The sequence below is a fragment of the Lithobates pipiens genome, unplaced genomic scaffold, assembly GCF_037356315.1.
Source record: "Lithobates pipiens isolate NorthernLeopardFrog02 unplaced genomic scaffold, aLitPip1_a1.2 Scaffold_28, whole genome shotgun sequence".
Classification (NCBI taxonomy): domain Eukaryota; kingdom Metazoa; phylum Chordata; class Amphibia; order Anura; family Ranidae; genus Lithobates; species Lithobates pipiens.
Window position 1 is genome coordinate 74,221,711 of NW_027507789.1, and position 13,955 is coordinate 74,235,665.

The 13,955-nt window shown below is 41.2% G+C and overlaps 1 protein-coding gene across 3 annotated transcripts in view; it reads right to left on the reverse strand.

Moving 5' to 3' along the window:
* Positions 1-13,029, reverse strand: part of CNTNAP1 (contactin associated protein 1) — a 525,816-nt gene extending 512,787 nt beyond the window's left edge. For all 3 annotated transcript variants that reach the window (XM_077459411.1, XM_077459410.1, XM_077459412.1), the window contains exon 1: positions 12,795-13,029. In XM_077459411.1, the coding sequence (XP_077315537.1) occupies positions 12,795-12,858 (64 nt within the window). In that variant the 5' untranslated portion in view covers positions 12,859-13,029. The remainder of the gene's footprint in view (positions 1-12,794) is intronic.
* Positions 13,030-13,955: the final 926 nt, after the last annotated feature.

Genomic DNA, 13,955 nt, shown 5'->3' on the forward strand with positions numbered 1-13,955 from the left:
TCAACAAAGCAATACATTAAAGATTGTGCAAGATAGGGGAGATAATTTTGACGCATCCATAAGATATTAACTCTACGCGTTTCATGGTTTTATACCAATCTTCAGGAGTCAGATGCATATAGATATGGGCTGGGGAGAGATGAAATGGATACATTTTAATTTAATAACAAAGGAAATGGTCTATTTGGGTAGAGGATAGAGCTAAAGGGATATATAGTATCAAAAATACTCACTAGACGCCAATGAATAAGATCAAAAAACTCCTAGAGTGAAATTGGTGGAAGTCTGGGCTATATGCGGTCTCAAACGGGGTTGAGGCAAAGAACATCCCCAAAATGGGTGGACCCCGGACCAGGGAAAAGCAGCCAACACAATCACCGGAACATCACACTGCAACATCGCCTGGGAATGTACAAGTGTACCACCGTGAACTTGCAATACTAGTAACAAAAATAGGAAATGTGAAATAATTAGTGAAGGACAATTTGATGAGATATATGTGTAAACTAATAATGCCATTGTGGATATGTAAAAGAAATATAATTAAATTATGTGTGTGAGTGCCGTAAGTATAAGTATGATCACTAGAAAATGTGATTACCCATTGTGTACCACATATAAATAAATGAAGTGTAACAGATGTATTTACCTGAGGTTGCAAAAAATTGTGCCGGTTGGACATTCCCGGAAGCGATAGTGCAGGGATTGAGCCGGCCAAAGAGCCCGCCACTGATATACCCCGGATCCGGGGCGTGTTCATGCCAACGTCATGAAACGCCGGAACAGCGTGCAGGGATAGGGGGGACTCTTCCCGCGCGTGCTGATGATCGCGGTGGATGCCCGCCCATCCGACGCGAAGACGTATGATGACAAAAAAACACTAACTCCTACAATGCAGCGTCGAATGACGCTGCATGCAGAGCGTGTTGCCATGACACCGATGCGCTGAGGTCACGTCCCACCCCCATCAGTAAAAGGATGGGCGGGGGAAGCGGACTAGGCACATCGCAACCCCGAAATAGAAACCAGTGCACCAGTTCCACCGTCACTCAAAGGGGTAAAAAAATATAAAAAAAATTTTTATATAAAAAATGAAAATAAAATATGAAATGAAAAAAAAAAATGAAATAATTTTATTAAAAAATATTAAAAAGGGAAACGTTTTAAAGAAAAATGAAAAAAATGTTTTTTTACAGAAATTAATTGGGTCGATATTGATTAAATAGGTACAATAAAAATAAAAGCAACAACAAATGAGTATATTTAAAATTATATTATATTAATTGTATTGGCCAATAATGAATTGACTTTTTTTTTTTTTTTTTTTGCTTTTTCTATTCATTAATAGAAAATGTTTCGAAGTGGGATTGGGTCAGGTCCAAGGTAGGTGTCTTCCACCCATATTTGGTCAAAATTTAGAGAGAAATTGTGACCTGACCCAATTCTAGATTGAATATTGGCTTGCCCCCATCCCTAAATTGGGTAAAACATGTGAAGAGAATGGAACTGGGACTTTACATGAGGCAAGCCAATCATTAGTTAGCTGTTTCTGATGCCTAAGTGGTAAGGTCATATGGTAACATATTCCACAGAATCACTATTATATCTATAATTTAATAATACTTATAATAATACCGTAATCACAAGATTTCCAAAGTAAAATTCGTATAAAATATTTAATACAATTGATCGTTAGACAAGATGATACCAGTAATGAGGATACAGAAGGCAAATGATGTTTTTAGTACAGCCATGTATATATAAAATAAACTAAAATAAGAATCAACAAAGCAATACATTAAAGATTGTGCAAGATAGGGGAGATAATTTTGACGCATCCATAAGATATTAACTCTACGCGTTTCATGGTTTTATACCAATCTTCAGGAGTCAGATGCATATAGATATGGGCTGGGGAGAGATGAAATGGATACATTTTAATTTAATAACAAAGGAAATGGTCTATTTGGGTAGAGGATAGAGCTAAAGGGATATATAGTATCAAAAATACTCACTAGACGCCAATGAATAAGATCAAAAAACTCCTAGAGTGAAATTGGTGGAAGTCTGGGCTATATGCGGTCTCAAACGGGGTTGAGGCAAAGAACATCCCCAAAATGGGTGGACCCCGGACCAGGGAAAAGCAGCCAACACAATCACCGGAACATCACACTGCAACATCGCCTGGGAATGTACAAGTGTACCACCGTGAACTTGCAATACTAGTAACAAAAATAGGAAATGTGAAATAATTAGTGAAGGACAATTTGATGAGATATATGTGTAAACTAATAATGCCATTGTGGATATGTAAAAGAAATATAATTAAATTATGTGTGTGAGTGCCGTAAGTATAAGTATGATCACTAGAAAATGTGATTACCCATTGTGTACCACATATAAATAAATGAAGTGTAACAGATGTATTTACCTGAGGTTGCAAAAAATTGTGCCGGTTGGACATTCCCGGAAGCGATAGTGCAGGGATTGAGCCGGCCAAAGAGCCCGCCACTGATATACCCCGGATCCGGGGCGTGTTCATGCCAACGTCATGAAACGCCGGAACAGCGTGCAGGGATAGGGGGGACTCTTCCCGCGCGTGCTGATGATCGCGGTGGATGCCCGCCCATCCGACGCGAAGACGTATGATGACAAAAAAACACTAACTCCTACAATGCAGCGTCGAATGACGCTGCATGCAGAGCGTGTTGCCATGACACCGATGCGCTGAGGTCACGTCCCACCCCCATCAGTAAAAGGATGGGCGGGGGAAGCGGACTAGGCACATCGCAACCCCGAAATAGAAACCAGTGCACCAGTTCCACCGTCACTCAAAGGGGTAAAAAAATATAAAAAAAAATTATATAAAAAATGAAAATAAAATATGAAATGAAAAAAAAAAAATGAAATAATTTTATTAAAAAATATTAAAAAGGGAAACGTTTTAAAGAAAAATGAAAAAAATGTTTTTTTACAGAAATTAATTGGGTCGATATTGATTAAATAGGTACAATAAAAATAAAAGCAACAACAAATGAGTATATTTAAAATTATATTATATTAATTGTATTGGCCAATAATGAATTGACTTTTTTTTTTTTTTTTTTTTTTTTTTTTTTTGCTTTTTCTATTCATTAATAGAAAATGTTTCGAAGTGGGATTGGGTCAGGTCCAAGGTAGGTGTCTTCCACCCATATTTGGTCAAAATTTAGAGAGATATAATAGTGATTCTGTGGAATATGTTACCATATGACCTTACCACTTAGGCATCAGAAACAGCTAACTAATGATTGGCTTGCCTCATGTAAAGTCCCAGTTCCATTCTCTTCACATGTTTTACCCAATTTAGGGATGGGGGCAAGCCAATATTCAATCTAGAATTGGGTCAGGTCACAATTTCTCTCTAAATTTTGACCAAATATGGGTGGAAGACACCTACCTTGGACCTGACCCAATCCCACTTCGAAACATTTTCTATTAATGAATAGAAAAAGCAAAAAAAAAAAAAAAAAAAGTCAATTCATTATTGGCCAATACAATTAATATAATATAATTTTAAATATACTCATTTGTTGTTGCTTTTATTTTTATTGTACCTATTTAATCAATATCGACCCAATTAATTTCTGTAAAAAAACATTTTTTTCATTTTTCTTTAAAACGTTTCCCTTTTTAATATTTTTTAATAAAATTATTTCATTTTTTTTTTTCATTTCATATTTTATTTTCATTTTTTATATAATTTTTTTTTATATTTTTTTACCCCTTTGAGTGACGGTGGAACTGGTGCACTGGTTTCTATTTCGGGGTTGCGATGTGCCTAGTCCGCTTCCCCCGCCCATCCTTTTACTGATGGGGGTGGGACGTGACCTCAGCGCATCGGTGTCATGGCAACACGCTCTGCATGCAGCGTCATTCGACGCTGCATTGTAGGAGTTAGTGTTTTTTTGTCATCATACGTCTTCGCGTCGGATGGGCGGGCATCCACCGCGATCATCAGCACGCGCGGGAAGAGTCCCCCCTATCCCTGCACGCTGTTCCGGCGTTTCATGACGTTGGCATGAACACGCCCCGGATCCGGGGTATATCAGTGGCGGGCTCTTTGGCCGGCTCAATCCCTGCACTATCGCTTCCGGGAATGTCCAACCGGCACAATTTTTTGCAACCTCAGGTAAATACATCTGTTACACTTCATTTATTTATATGTGGTACACAATGGGTAATCACATTTTCTAGTGATCATACTTATACTTACGGCACTCACACACATAATTTAATTATATTTCTTTTACATATCCACAATGGCATTATTAGTTTACACATATATCTCATCAAATTGTCCTTCACTAATTATTTCACATTTCCTATTTTTGTTACTAGTATTGCAAGTTCACGGTGGTACACTTGTACATTCCCAGGCGATGTTGCAGTGTGATGTTCCGGTGATTGTGTTGGCTGCTTTTCCCTGGTCCGGGGTCCACCCATTTTGGGGATGTTCTTTGCCTCAACCCCGTTTGAGACCGCATATAGCCCAGACTTCCACCAATTTCACTCTAGGAGTTTTTTGATCTTATTCATTGGCGTCTAGTGAGTATTTTTGATACTATATATCCCTTTAGCTCTATCCTCTACCCAAATAGACCATTTCCTTTGTTATTAAATTAAAATGTATCCATTTCATCTCTCCCCAGCCCATATCTATATGCATCTGACTCCTGAAGATTGGTATAAAACCATGAAACGCGTAGAGTTAATATCTTATGGATGCGTCAAAATTATCTCCCCTATCTTGCACAATCTTTAATGTATTGCTTTGTTGATTCTTATTTTAGTTTATTTTATATATACATGGCTGTACTAAAAACATCATTTGCCTTCTGTATCCTCATTACTGGTATCATCTTGTCTAACGATCAATTGTATTAAATATTTTATACGAATTTTACTTTGGAAATCTTGTGATTACGGTATTATTATAAGTATTATTAAATTATAGATATAATAGTGATTCTGTGGAATATGTTACCATATGACCTTACCACTTAGGCATCAGAAACAGCTAACTAATGATTGGCTTGCCTCATGTAAAGTCCCAGTTCCATTCTCTTCACATGTTTTACCCAATTTAGGGATGGGGGCAAGCCAATATTCAATCTAGAATTGGGTCAGGTCACAATTTCTCTCTAAATAGATTAGGGGGGTGGTGCCCTATATGGAAAAACCGCTACTGTCTGCCCTAACATTGTAAAGCTCTGCGCAAACTGTTGGCTCTATATAAATCCTGTATAATAATAATAATAATAATAATATGAAGTGGTGTGTATTGCAAATCAAGATACATTAGTTTTAACTAACTAGGGGATCTATTCAGAAAATAATAGTCTGGAGATGAACTGCAACTACTACTGTTTGTTGCTGGGTGATATTCATTTGACTGCATTTATAACCTTCCAACTAGGAAAACTGTCATTTTAAACCGTCAAAAGAATACTATACATTGCATACTAGCGCATTATGTGAAACTTACATGAAAACGAAATCCTTCAGCGATGCGATGTAATCTCTGGATGGCAGCGTCCATCTTCACCCAGTCTTCCTTCAGGGTCCGCAGACTCCAGCTCTGTGACAGGCCGGAGCCATGAACATGTCACACGTCACATGTGTGGTGGAGCCGTCATTCACGGCACATGTATCTGAAGGAATGACACGGGTGGCCGTTCCTTCAGAACGCATGTGCCGATGATGTAAACGGCTGCATGTAATGTAAATATCTCCTAAACTGTATATGTTTAGGAGATATTTACAGTACCTATAGGTAAGCCTTATTATATAGGCTTACCTATAGGTACAAATTATGCACAGGAGTTTACTTCTTCTTTAAGCTAACTTGAGCTGTCCTATTACCCAGCAACATCAAAAACATGACCTTGAAGTGTAAACCAAGACAGCGCCAAGAAAATGCACTCTGGTCCTATGCAAAGCCACTTACAATAATCATATGATTATTATCACTGATCTCCCAACAGCAGGGAGGGTTGGGGGTGGGGGGGGGGGGGTGGATCTGTGACAAAATGTAATAGACCCTAGAAACAAAATGGTGCAGAACCCTGCAAAATGTGAATCCTGAGAGATATGCATTCAAAAATAAGACAACAAAAAGGCAAGGTTAAAAATTAGGCACACCTTGCTATTGCAGTAAGGTACTGCATAGCACATCATTCTGAAAGGAAGTCCAATGCACCTTCAGTGCAGCTCAATGCGTACCAACGCAATAATATGGAGTGACCAGGCCCTTAATGGTAGATTTATGCAGAGTCACTGTGAAGCGGATGGTAATAAAAAATTCAACTATACATTACAGATAATAGTTTAGCAGATGATCAATAATGCAACTAATGACTAGATGGAAGGCAGGCAATATGATTATGGCACAAGACCAAGGCCAACAGATGAGGGTAAAGACTTAGAGTACACTGAATTTAGTTCTCATCCACAGGAAATCATTGATACATTTTACTGTTTTGGAATTCACCCAAAACCGATATTTCAGTTTTTTTTGTAAGTGCTGGAGAGTTAAACATATTTACAGGCTAGCCCTTTAAAATTACATTAAAGCTTTATTTTTTTTAATTAAAATAACAAACACAATATATTTACCTGCTCTATGCAATCGTTTTGCACAGAGCAGCCCTGATCCTCTTCTTCTGGGGTCCCCTGTTGGTGCTCCAGGTTCCTCCCCAACCACCCAGTGCCCGCCCCCTTGGGAGCACCCCGCTCGGCCCCACCCCCGCTCATTTGGCACAGCATTTGATTAACAGCAGGAGCCAATGGCTATAAATCTGCCCAGGGAGGAGGTAAACAGTGGCGAGAGCTGTTGCTCTTGTGCACATCGCTGGATCGGATCAGGCTCAGGTATATTATTAAAATATTTCAAAATCTAGATGTGCAACGTTATAGGGACATGTCCCAACAGACTGTGATGAAAACAAAAGGTGGTTCAAAAAAATACTGACACAAGGGGGTGATCCTGTTTTCAGCTCAGTGATTCTGTTTTTTATTTATTTTTTATCTTTTTCTGATATGTTGGCAGCTGGATAAAGCAAAAATTGTGTCTATCCTCATTTCAAGCTGCAAAGCAACAACTTGATTATTTTAAAAGGGGGTGGGTGACTCTTCTCTATACCCACTGTACATATCACTGGGTTTGTTCACACTATTGAGATTAGTATGAAGTATATCAATATAGGAGCAGATTATGGACAGGTGTTTTGGCTATTTATGCTAACTGGGCACTCACAGTATCTGTTTATTCTGTTTATAGGTCCTAGCGTGTCTCTCCTGTTAATCTAAATGTCCCGCCATCTCCCTCGGGTGTCCGCTCTTAGGAACCAGAAGTCACAACATGTCCCCACTGGTGCCTCTCCTGTTTCCATAACACTAGAAATCATAGCATATCCCACTGGTGCCTCTCCTGTTTCCATAACACTAGAAATCCCAGTATATCCCAGTAGTGCCTCTCCTGTTTCTGTAGAACAAGAAATCCCAATATATCCCACTGGTGCCTCTTTCGTCTCTGTAGAACTAGGAGCCCCAGCACATATCACCGATTCCTCTTCTGTCTTTACAGAACTATAGGTTTTAAGCATGCCCCACTAATGCCTCGCCTATCTCTGGAGCCTCTCCTGCCTCTGCAGAACTAAAAATTCCAGCAGGTCTCATTGCTGCCTCTCCTTTTTTAGAACTAGAAATCCAAGCAAGTCCCTCTGGTTCCTCTGCTGTCTCTGTGGAACTAAAGGTCTCAGCATGTTCCACTAATTTCTCTATTTCTCTGTAGAACTAGATGTTCCAACATGTTCCATTGGCTCCTCACCTATCTCTGTAAAACTTGAAGTCCCAGCATGTCCCACTGGTTCCTCACCTGTCTCTGTAGAAGCAGAAGTCTCAGCATGCCCCACTGGTTCATATGCTGAACTAGAAGTCCCAGCATGTCCCACTGGTTCCTCTCCTGTCTTTGAAGAACTAGTAGTACCAGCACATACCATTGGTCCACTGGTTCCACTATTTGTAGAACAAGAAGTCCTAGTACATACCAATGGTTCTACTCCTGTCTCTGTAGAAACAAAAGTCCCAGCATGTGACACACTAGTTTGTCTCCTGTAGAACTAGAGGTCCCAACATGTCCCACTGGTTCTTCTCCTGTCTATGTAGAACTAGAAGTTCCAGCACATCCCACTGGTCTACTGGTTCTCATCCTCCTGTTTCTGTAGAATTAGAGGTTCCAGCATACCCACTGCCCCTCCCATCTGGTTCCCTGCAGAACTACAAGTCCCAGTATGTCCCACTGGTTACTCTTGTCTCTGTAGAACTAGATGTCCCAGCATGTCCCACTTCTGGTTCTTCTCCTGTCTTTGTATAACTAGATGTCCTAGTATAACTAGAACAGCATGCCCCTGGTGTTCCTCCCCTATCTCTGTAGAACTAGAAGTCCCAGTGTGTCCGACTGGATCCTCTCTTGTCTCTGTAGAACTATAAATTCCACTGGTCCACTGATTCTTCTCCTGCTTCTGTGGAGCTAGAGGCCACAGCACATCACACTGGTCCACTGGTTCCTCTCCTGCCTTTGTAGGACTAGAAGTCCTAGCATGTCCCACTGGTTCCACTTCTTTCTTTGTAGAACTAGAGGTCCCAGATACCCCACTGGTTCCTCTCCCATCTCTGTAGCACTAGATGTTCCAGCATGTCCTACCAATGTCTCTACAGTCCAAGCATATCCCACTGAGATTTTTTGTGTGTATGTGGAACGGATGTCTCGTTTTTCTGTGTAGAACTACAAGACCAAGAAAGCCTCCCTGACGTTTCTCCTATATATGTAAAACTACAATTCCCAGGTATGGGTTCCTCTCCTGTTTGTGTAGAACTATAGGTCCCAGCAGGGCCAGCTGTAACCCGACTGATGTAGGGGCAGTAAAAAATGTCAGGGGGCAGAGGATTTGGGGTCAGCAGTTTGTAGGGCAGTGTACAGAAGCTATTTGTTTGTAGGGCAGTGTACAGGGGTCAGCCTGGCATAGGACATGGGTCAGAAGGGTAATGTATGGGTTTAGCAGGACAGAGGACAGGGGGTCAGAAAGGTAGTCAATGGGGACAGCATGGTGGAGGACAGGGATCAGAAGGGCTGTGTACAGAGGTCTGCGGGGGGAAGACAGTAGTCGACAGGGAAGTGTACATTGGTCCACAGGGGGAGCGCAGACGTAATCAGGACACACAAGGGTACAGGGGTCAGCAGGGTTCCTGCACAGGAGTCACTGCTGGCAGGGCAGAGGACAAGGGTCACTGCTGTCAGGGCAGGGGGCAGGGGTCACTGCTGGCAGGGCCCTCAGCTGAGCTCGTTTGGGGGGGGGCACAGGAATGAAATGGGGGGGTGCAGCCCATCCCTGCACCCCCTAGATTTAGCCATGGGTCCCAGGTACTGCTGTCTCTCCTGTCTAAGCCCTTGTACACACGATCGGAGATTCCGACGGAATGTGTCCAATCGGAGCGTTTTGTCGGATATTCCAACTGTGTGTGGTATGCATCGGACTGTTTCCGTCTGAATATCCGTCGGACCAAATTTTCCAACTTGCCGGAAATATTTTCCGACAAAATGCTCCGATCGGACATACTCCGATCATGTGTAGAGAATTCCGATCGGACAAAGTGGCACGCATGCTCAGATCAAATTCCTACATCAAAGCTATTGGCTACTAGCCTAAACGTAGTCCCGTCATAACGCAATAACGTCATCACATTCTGAACGTTCGGATTTTCCGACAACTTCGTCCGACTATGTGTATACAACAGTTTCGGACAAAATCCGACGGATTTGGTTGTCGGAATCTCCGATCGTGTGTACAAGGGCTTAGTAGAACAAGAACTCTAAGCATGCCTCACTGACATTTTTCCTTTTTATATAGAAGTCTTTTAATGTCAAATCACAGGTATCAATGTAAAAATACTAAGCTAATTATGCCCCTCTGATATGTCTCCTTTGACTGTAGAACTACAAGTTTGTAGGGCAGTGTCTCCTAAACACCCACTCCCTACACTGACAGACACATCCTGCTTTGCCTTGACTGACCTTATTACCTTGGGCTATTGGCCAGCCTGCTGTTGGTGAACATTTTTCTCTCTTCAGTTTCATTTAGTTACAGGAATATAGAAAAAACTAAAATTACATCTATTTAAAAAAAAAAAAGCCCATCTCAAGCTGTGCCCTGTCAAGGAGATTTCTTCCAGTTCTGTCGGACGCCTGTCATCTCGGCATGAAGTGGGGAGAAATCTCTCAGTTGGCACTGAGGCACCAATAAAGTCCAGGATCTGGACAATCCCCTCTCTACTAAAATTGTGTCTATTTAGCTGTTTGTATCCCAACTGGGGAGATTTCTCCTCACTTCCTGATCTGTCTGAATGAGGAAAAGTCTCCCCAATAAGGATACAGACAGCAACAAGACACTGACAGAATTTAACCCTTCCTCACTCTACCTTAAACAAAAACTAAATTTGGCTGAATTTGACACTGCATTGGCAAGCTGGGCTAATTTTACTAATGAGTATAATGAATAAGAGGCAATGGGAATTCAGCCAATCATTTTTCTAAAGCCATCTCCCTCTCACATGATAAAATGAGTGCACTATATTCTTCACTCTATGATAATTTGTTCATATGAATGCAAATACCTAATTTAGCCTTTACAGAATACTACATTTGAAATAAAAATGTAATCTCTAATAAATACTTAGAACATTTGTAAGAAAAGTTGTTCATTTTTTTCAGTAAGAAAAAAATGATATACATTTTTTTTTTTCAAAAGTACATTAACACATCCTACAGCCTACATGAACTTTACTTTCTGTAAAAAGGAAACATACTTGTCATGTCCTACAGAGGGAGCTAAAATGCTGCAGCAGCACCATCTCACCTTTACTAAAGGACAGTTTGCTGTGTCCCACAATTTTGTTTTCTTCAGTAACGCTTTATAAAAACATGATACATAAAAACCAATGCCTTTTCCATAAAATATGATGTTGTAGATCCTGTAGGTATATATATATATATATATATATATATTTACTTTTTAACGTATCTACAAGAAGATTATGTCCCAAGCAGTGCTGGCACAAGGTTATCTAGAGCCCAGGGCGAACATGCTGAATTGCGCCCCCCCCCCCCACCCTTTCCCCGAGATGTATGAGCATTATGTGTCAGCAAAAATCCCCCCCCAAAACAATCGCACACTAAACTGCTTTTTTGTCCCCTAAGCATAAATCAACCCTTCCTTTCAGTCCCGAGCCGCCCCCTGAAGAAATCCTGCCTCCTGGCACAAATCTTTGCCCCCCCCCCCATCCCTTCCAGCTCAAATCCTCTCTCTCCTCATATGCCTCCAGCACAACTCCCCCCCCCCCCCCCAAAAAAAAAAACTTTTCCCCTCCTAGCACAAATCCTCTAGCCCTCAAATCCTCCCCACCCTACTCCAAATCCTGCCCTTTAGCACAACCCCCCCCCCCTCCAATTTTCTCTTCCTAGCACAAATACCCCCCAATCATCTCTACTAGCATAAATCCCCCACCCCAAATAAAGTCTCCTCTTAGCACAAATCCCCCCCCCCCCCACACACACACAATATTACAGTTTCTAGCACAAATCCCCTCTCCTAGCACAAAACCTTTTCCTCCATCTCCCCTCTAAACACAACTCCCCCCCCCCCCAAATCACCACTCCTAGCACACCTCCTAGAACAATTCTTACCCCCTGCCACCCTGCCCCTCCCAACACAAATTTCCTCCACCCAATCTCCTTGTGGTGCCCCCCCAACCTTAAATGATACTGCAGTGCCCAGGGCAGCCTCCCCTCCTGCCCACCCCTTGTCCCAAGATAATTAATTCCATGAAAGACATCACACCCATCAGGAACATAGCACCGAAATCTGCCTTCTGGACTGCCATAGAACATGGGTGGGGATGCATAGGGCAGGTTTAAAATGGAACTGCAGTGAGATCATTCTGGAAAAAAAAAGTTCTGCATTAGGGTCCTTCAACCCCTTTCCTTCGGTTTTGACTATGTCTTTGCTGCCTAAGTTCATGTGCAACTTTTAAAACTACAAGGGTTAGCTAGTTATAAAATAGAAATCAGAAAGGAAGAAAAAAAAATAGCTGAGAAATTATGCAATTAACCTTGACAAAATTGTAATTGCAGAAAACTGAAAAAAAGAATTTGTCCTAGTTGCTTAGCAATATATACTTTTCCAAAGACATCTTCCTATGTATATTGAGGATTGTTATGTGGTTGCTCGAATCCTTGGAAGGGACCCAAAAAACACCCACCCACAATGAAACAAGCAAATGCAGGTCTGTCTCGAAACACTGCAGTGGAGTATCTTGTAACCCATCGTTGATTGTTCTTTTAGAAGTCCCAAGAATTGGGCATCTTTTTTTTTTTTTTTTAACATTGGTTTGAAAGGGAAGCTAGAATCTAAAGTCACAATATTTATTATTATCTTTTTGGGTGACATGCAGCATAAAGCAGCTGGTACCATGCCATGCTTTCTAGCAAGAATGCCCCTATTTTATAAAAGGAATGATCAAGGTAGACTGGTGCATGGGATGAGTACTGCAATGCAGACAGTTTGGTGTGCCTGCATGGGCTCCTGACACTGCATTGCAGAGCACAACTTTAGAGAGGCACCTTTTCTGATTTCTATCACTCCAAACCTATAATGCAAAAGGTTTTTTTTGTTTGTATGATTTGTATGATTACTTACTTGCAAGGTGAAAATGTCCTCCCTGGAACACAGCAGCCCATGTTAATAGCAGTAAGGGAAGCATGCTGAAATGTAGAAACTTGCAGCTTTTGTCCTGAGCTGGTCCAGAGGATGCTAATGATGCATTAAGCTGGCATACAGGAGGTAGGATCAGCTTCTTTCGTATAGCTGCATAGTAGCAGTGCGGAGCGCAGAATGCTTAGTCTGTCATTCCCACACTGTAGCTCTAAGCATCCTAGCTGGGCTGGGGAGAGATCACATGACAGCCTTTCACTGAAGCTAACTGGAAGACATTTTTATTATGGGCTGTGCACTTTTCTTGTCCTCATTCTTCCTAGAAATAGTAGCAGAAGTGATTCATTAATGCATTCAGATGATATTACAAGAAACACAATAGATTTTTTTATTTATTTTTTGTTAAAGATACAACATACAGCTTAAAAAAAAATTTTTTTAATTTAATTTAATGCATCAATTGCTGTAGTCAATGATTTTATGAAATATCAATGGGAATAAATAATTTTGAATATACTGTAAATCTCTATTTCATAATATTGGCTATTGCACACAGATGTAAAAATGCTGTGATGTTTATGCACAGGATCTTGCTGGCAGGAAGATCCTGAGTAAAAACAGGGAGTTATATTCTGTAAAGAAATTGTGTGCATAGGCATATAGATGTGTAGATGTACATAGGCTTATTAGGGCTGAAACAACTAAATCAACATAATCAATTATGAAAATAGTTGTCAATTATTTCCATAATCGATTAGTTGGCCTACATACAGAATGCATTGTTTATGTAGCGCCGGCTCCTTAAAGTTACACCTAAACTGCAGTTTGGTTTGGGTACAATTGTTCCAAATTTTGACCTCAGCATCAGTCTGACTGGACTATAGGATGTTCAGCCTAGCTATAGGGGGCACTGCCTCTTCTGGCAGGCATGGAACTACGATCTGGTTGGGTGCTTTAAGGTTATTTTCTCTCGGAGCCAGCCCAGTTGGAGGGTCACTCTTGCTGTGCTTTTTGGGAGAGGGTACTTAAGATGCGGATGTCGCGTGGTTCGGGGTTCTGGTCCAGAAGTATGTTCTGACTCCATGGTCCTGGTCCTCCTGACCAGCCCCCAGGCAGGCTATGGCCTTGGGTGCGGATCCACCTGAC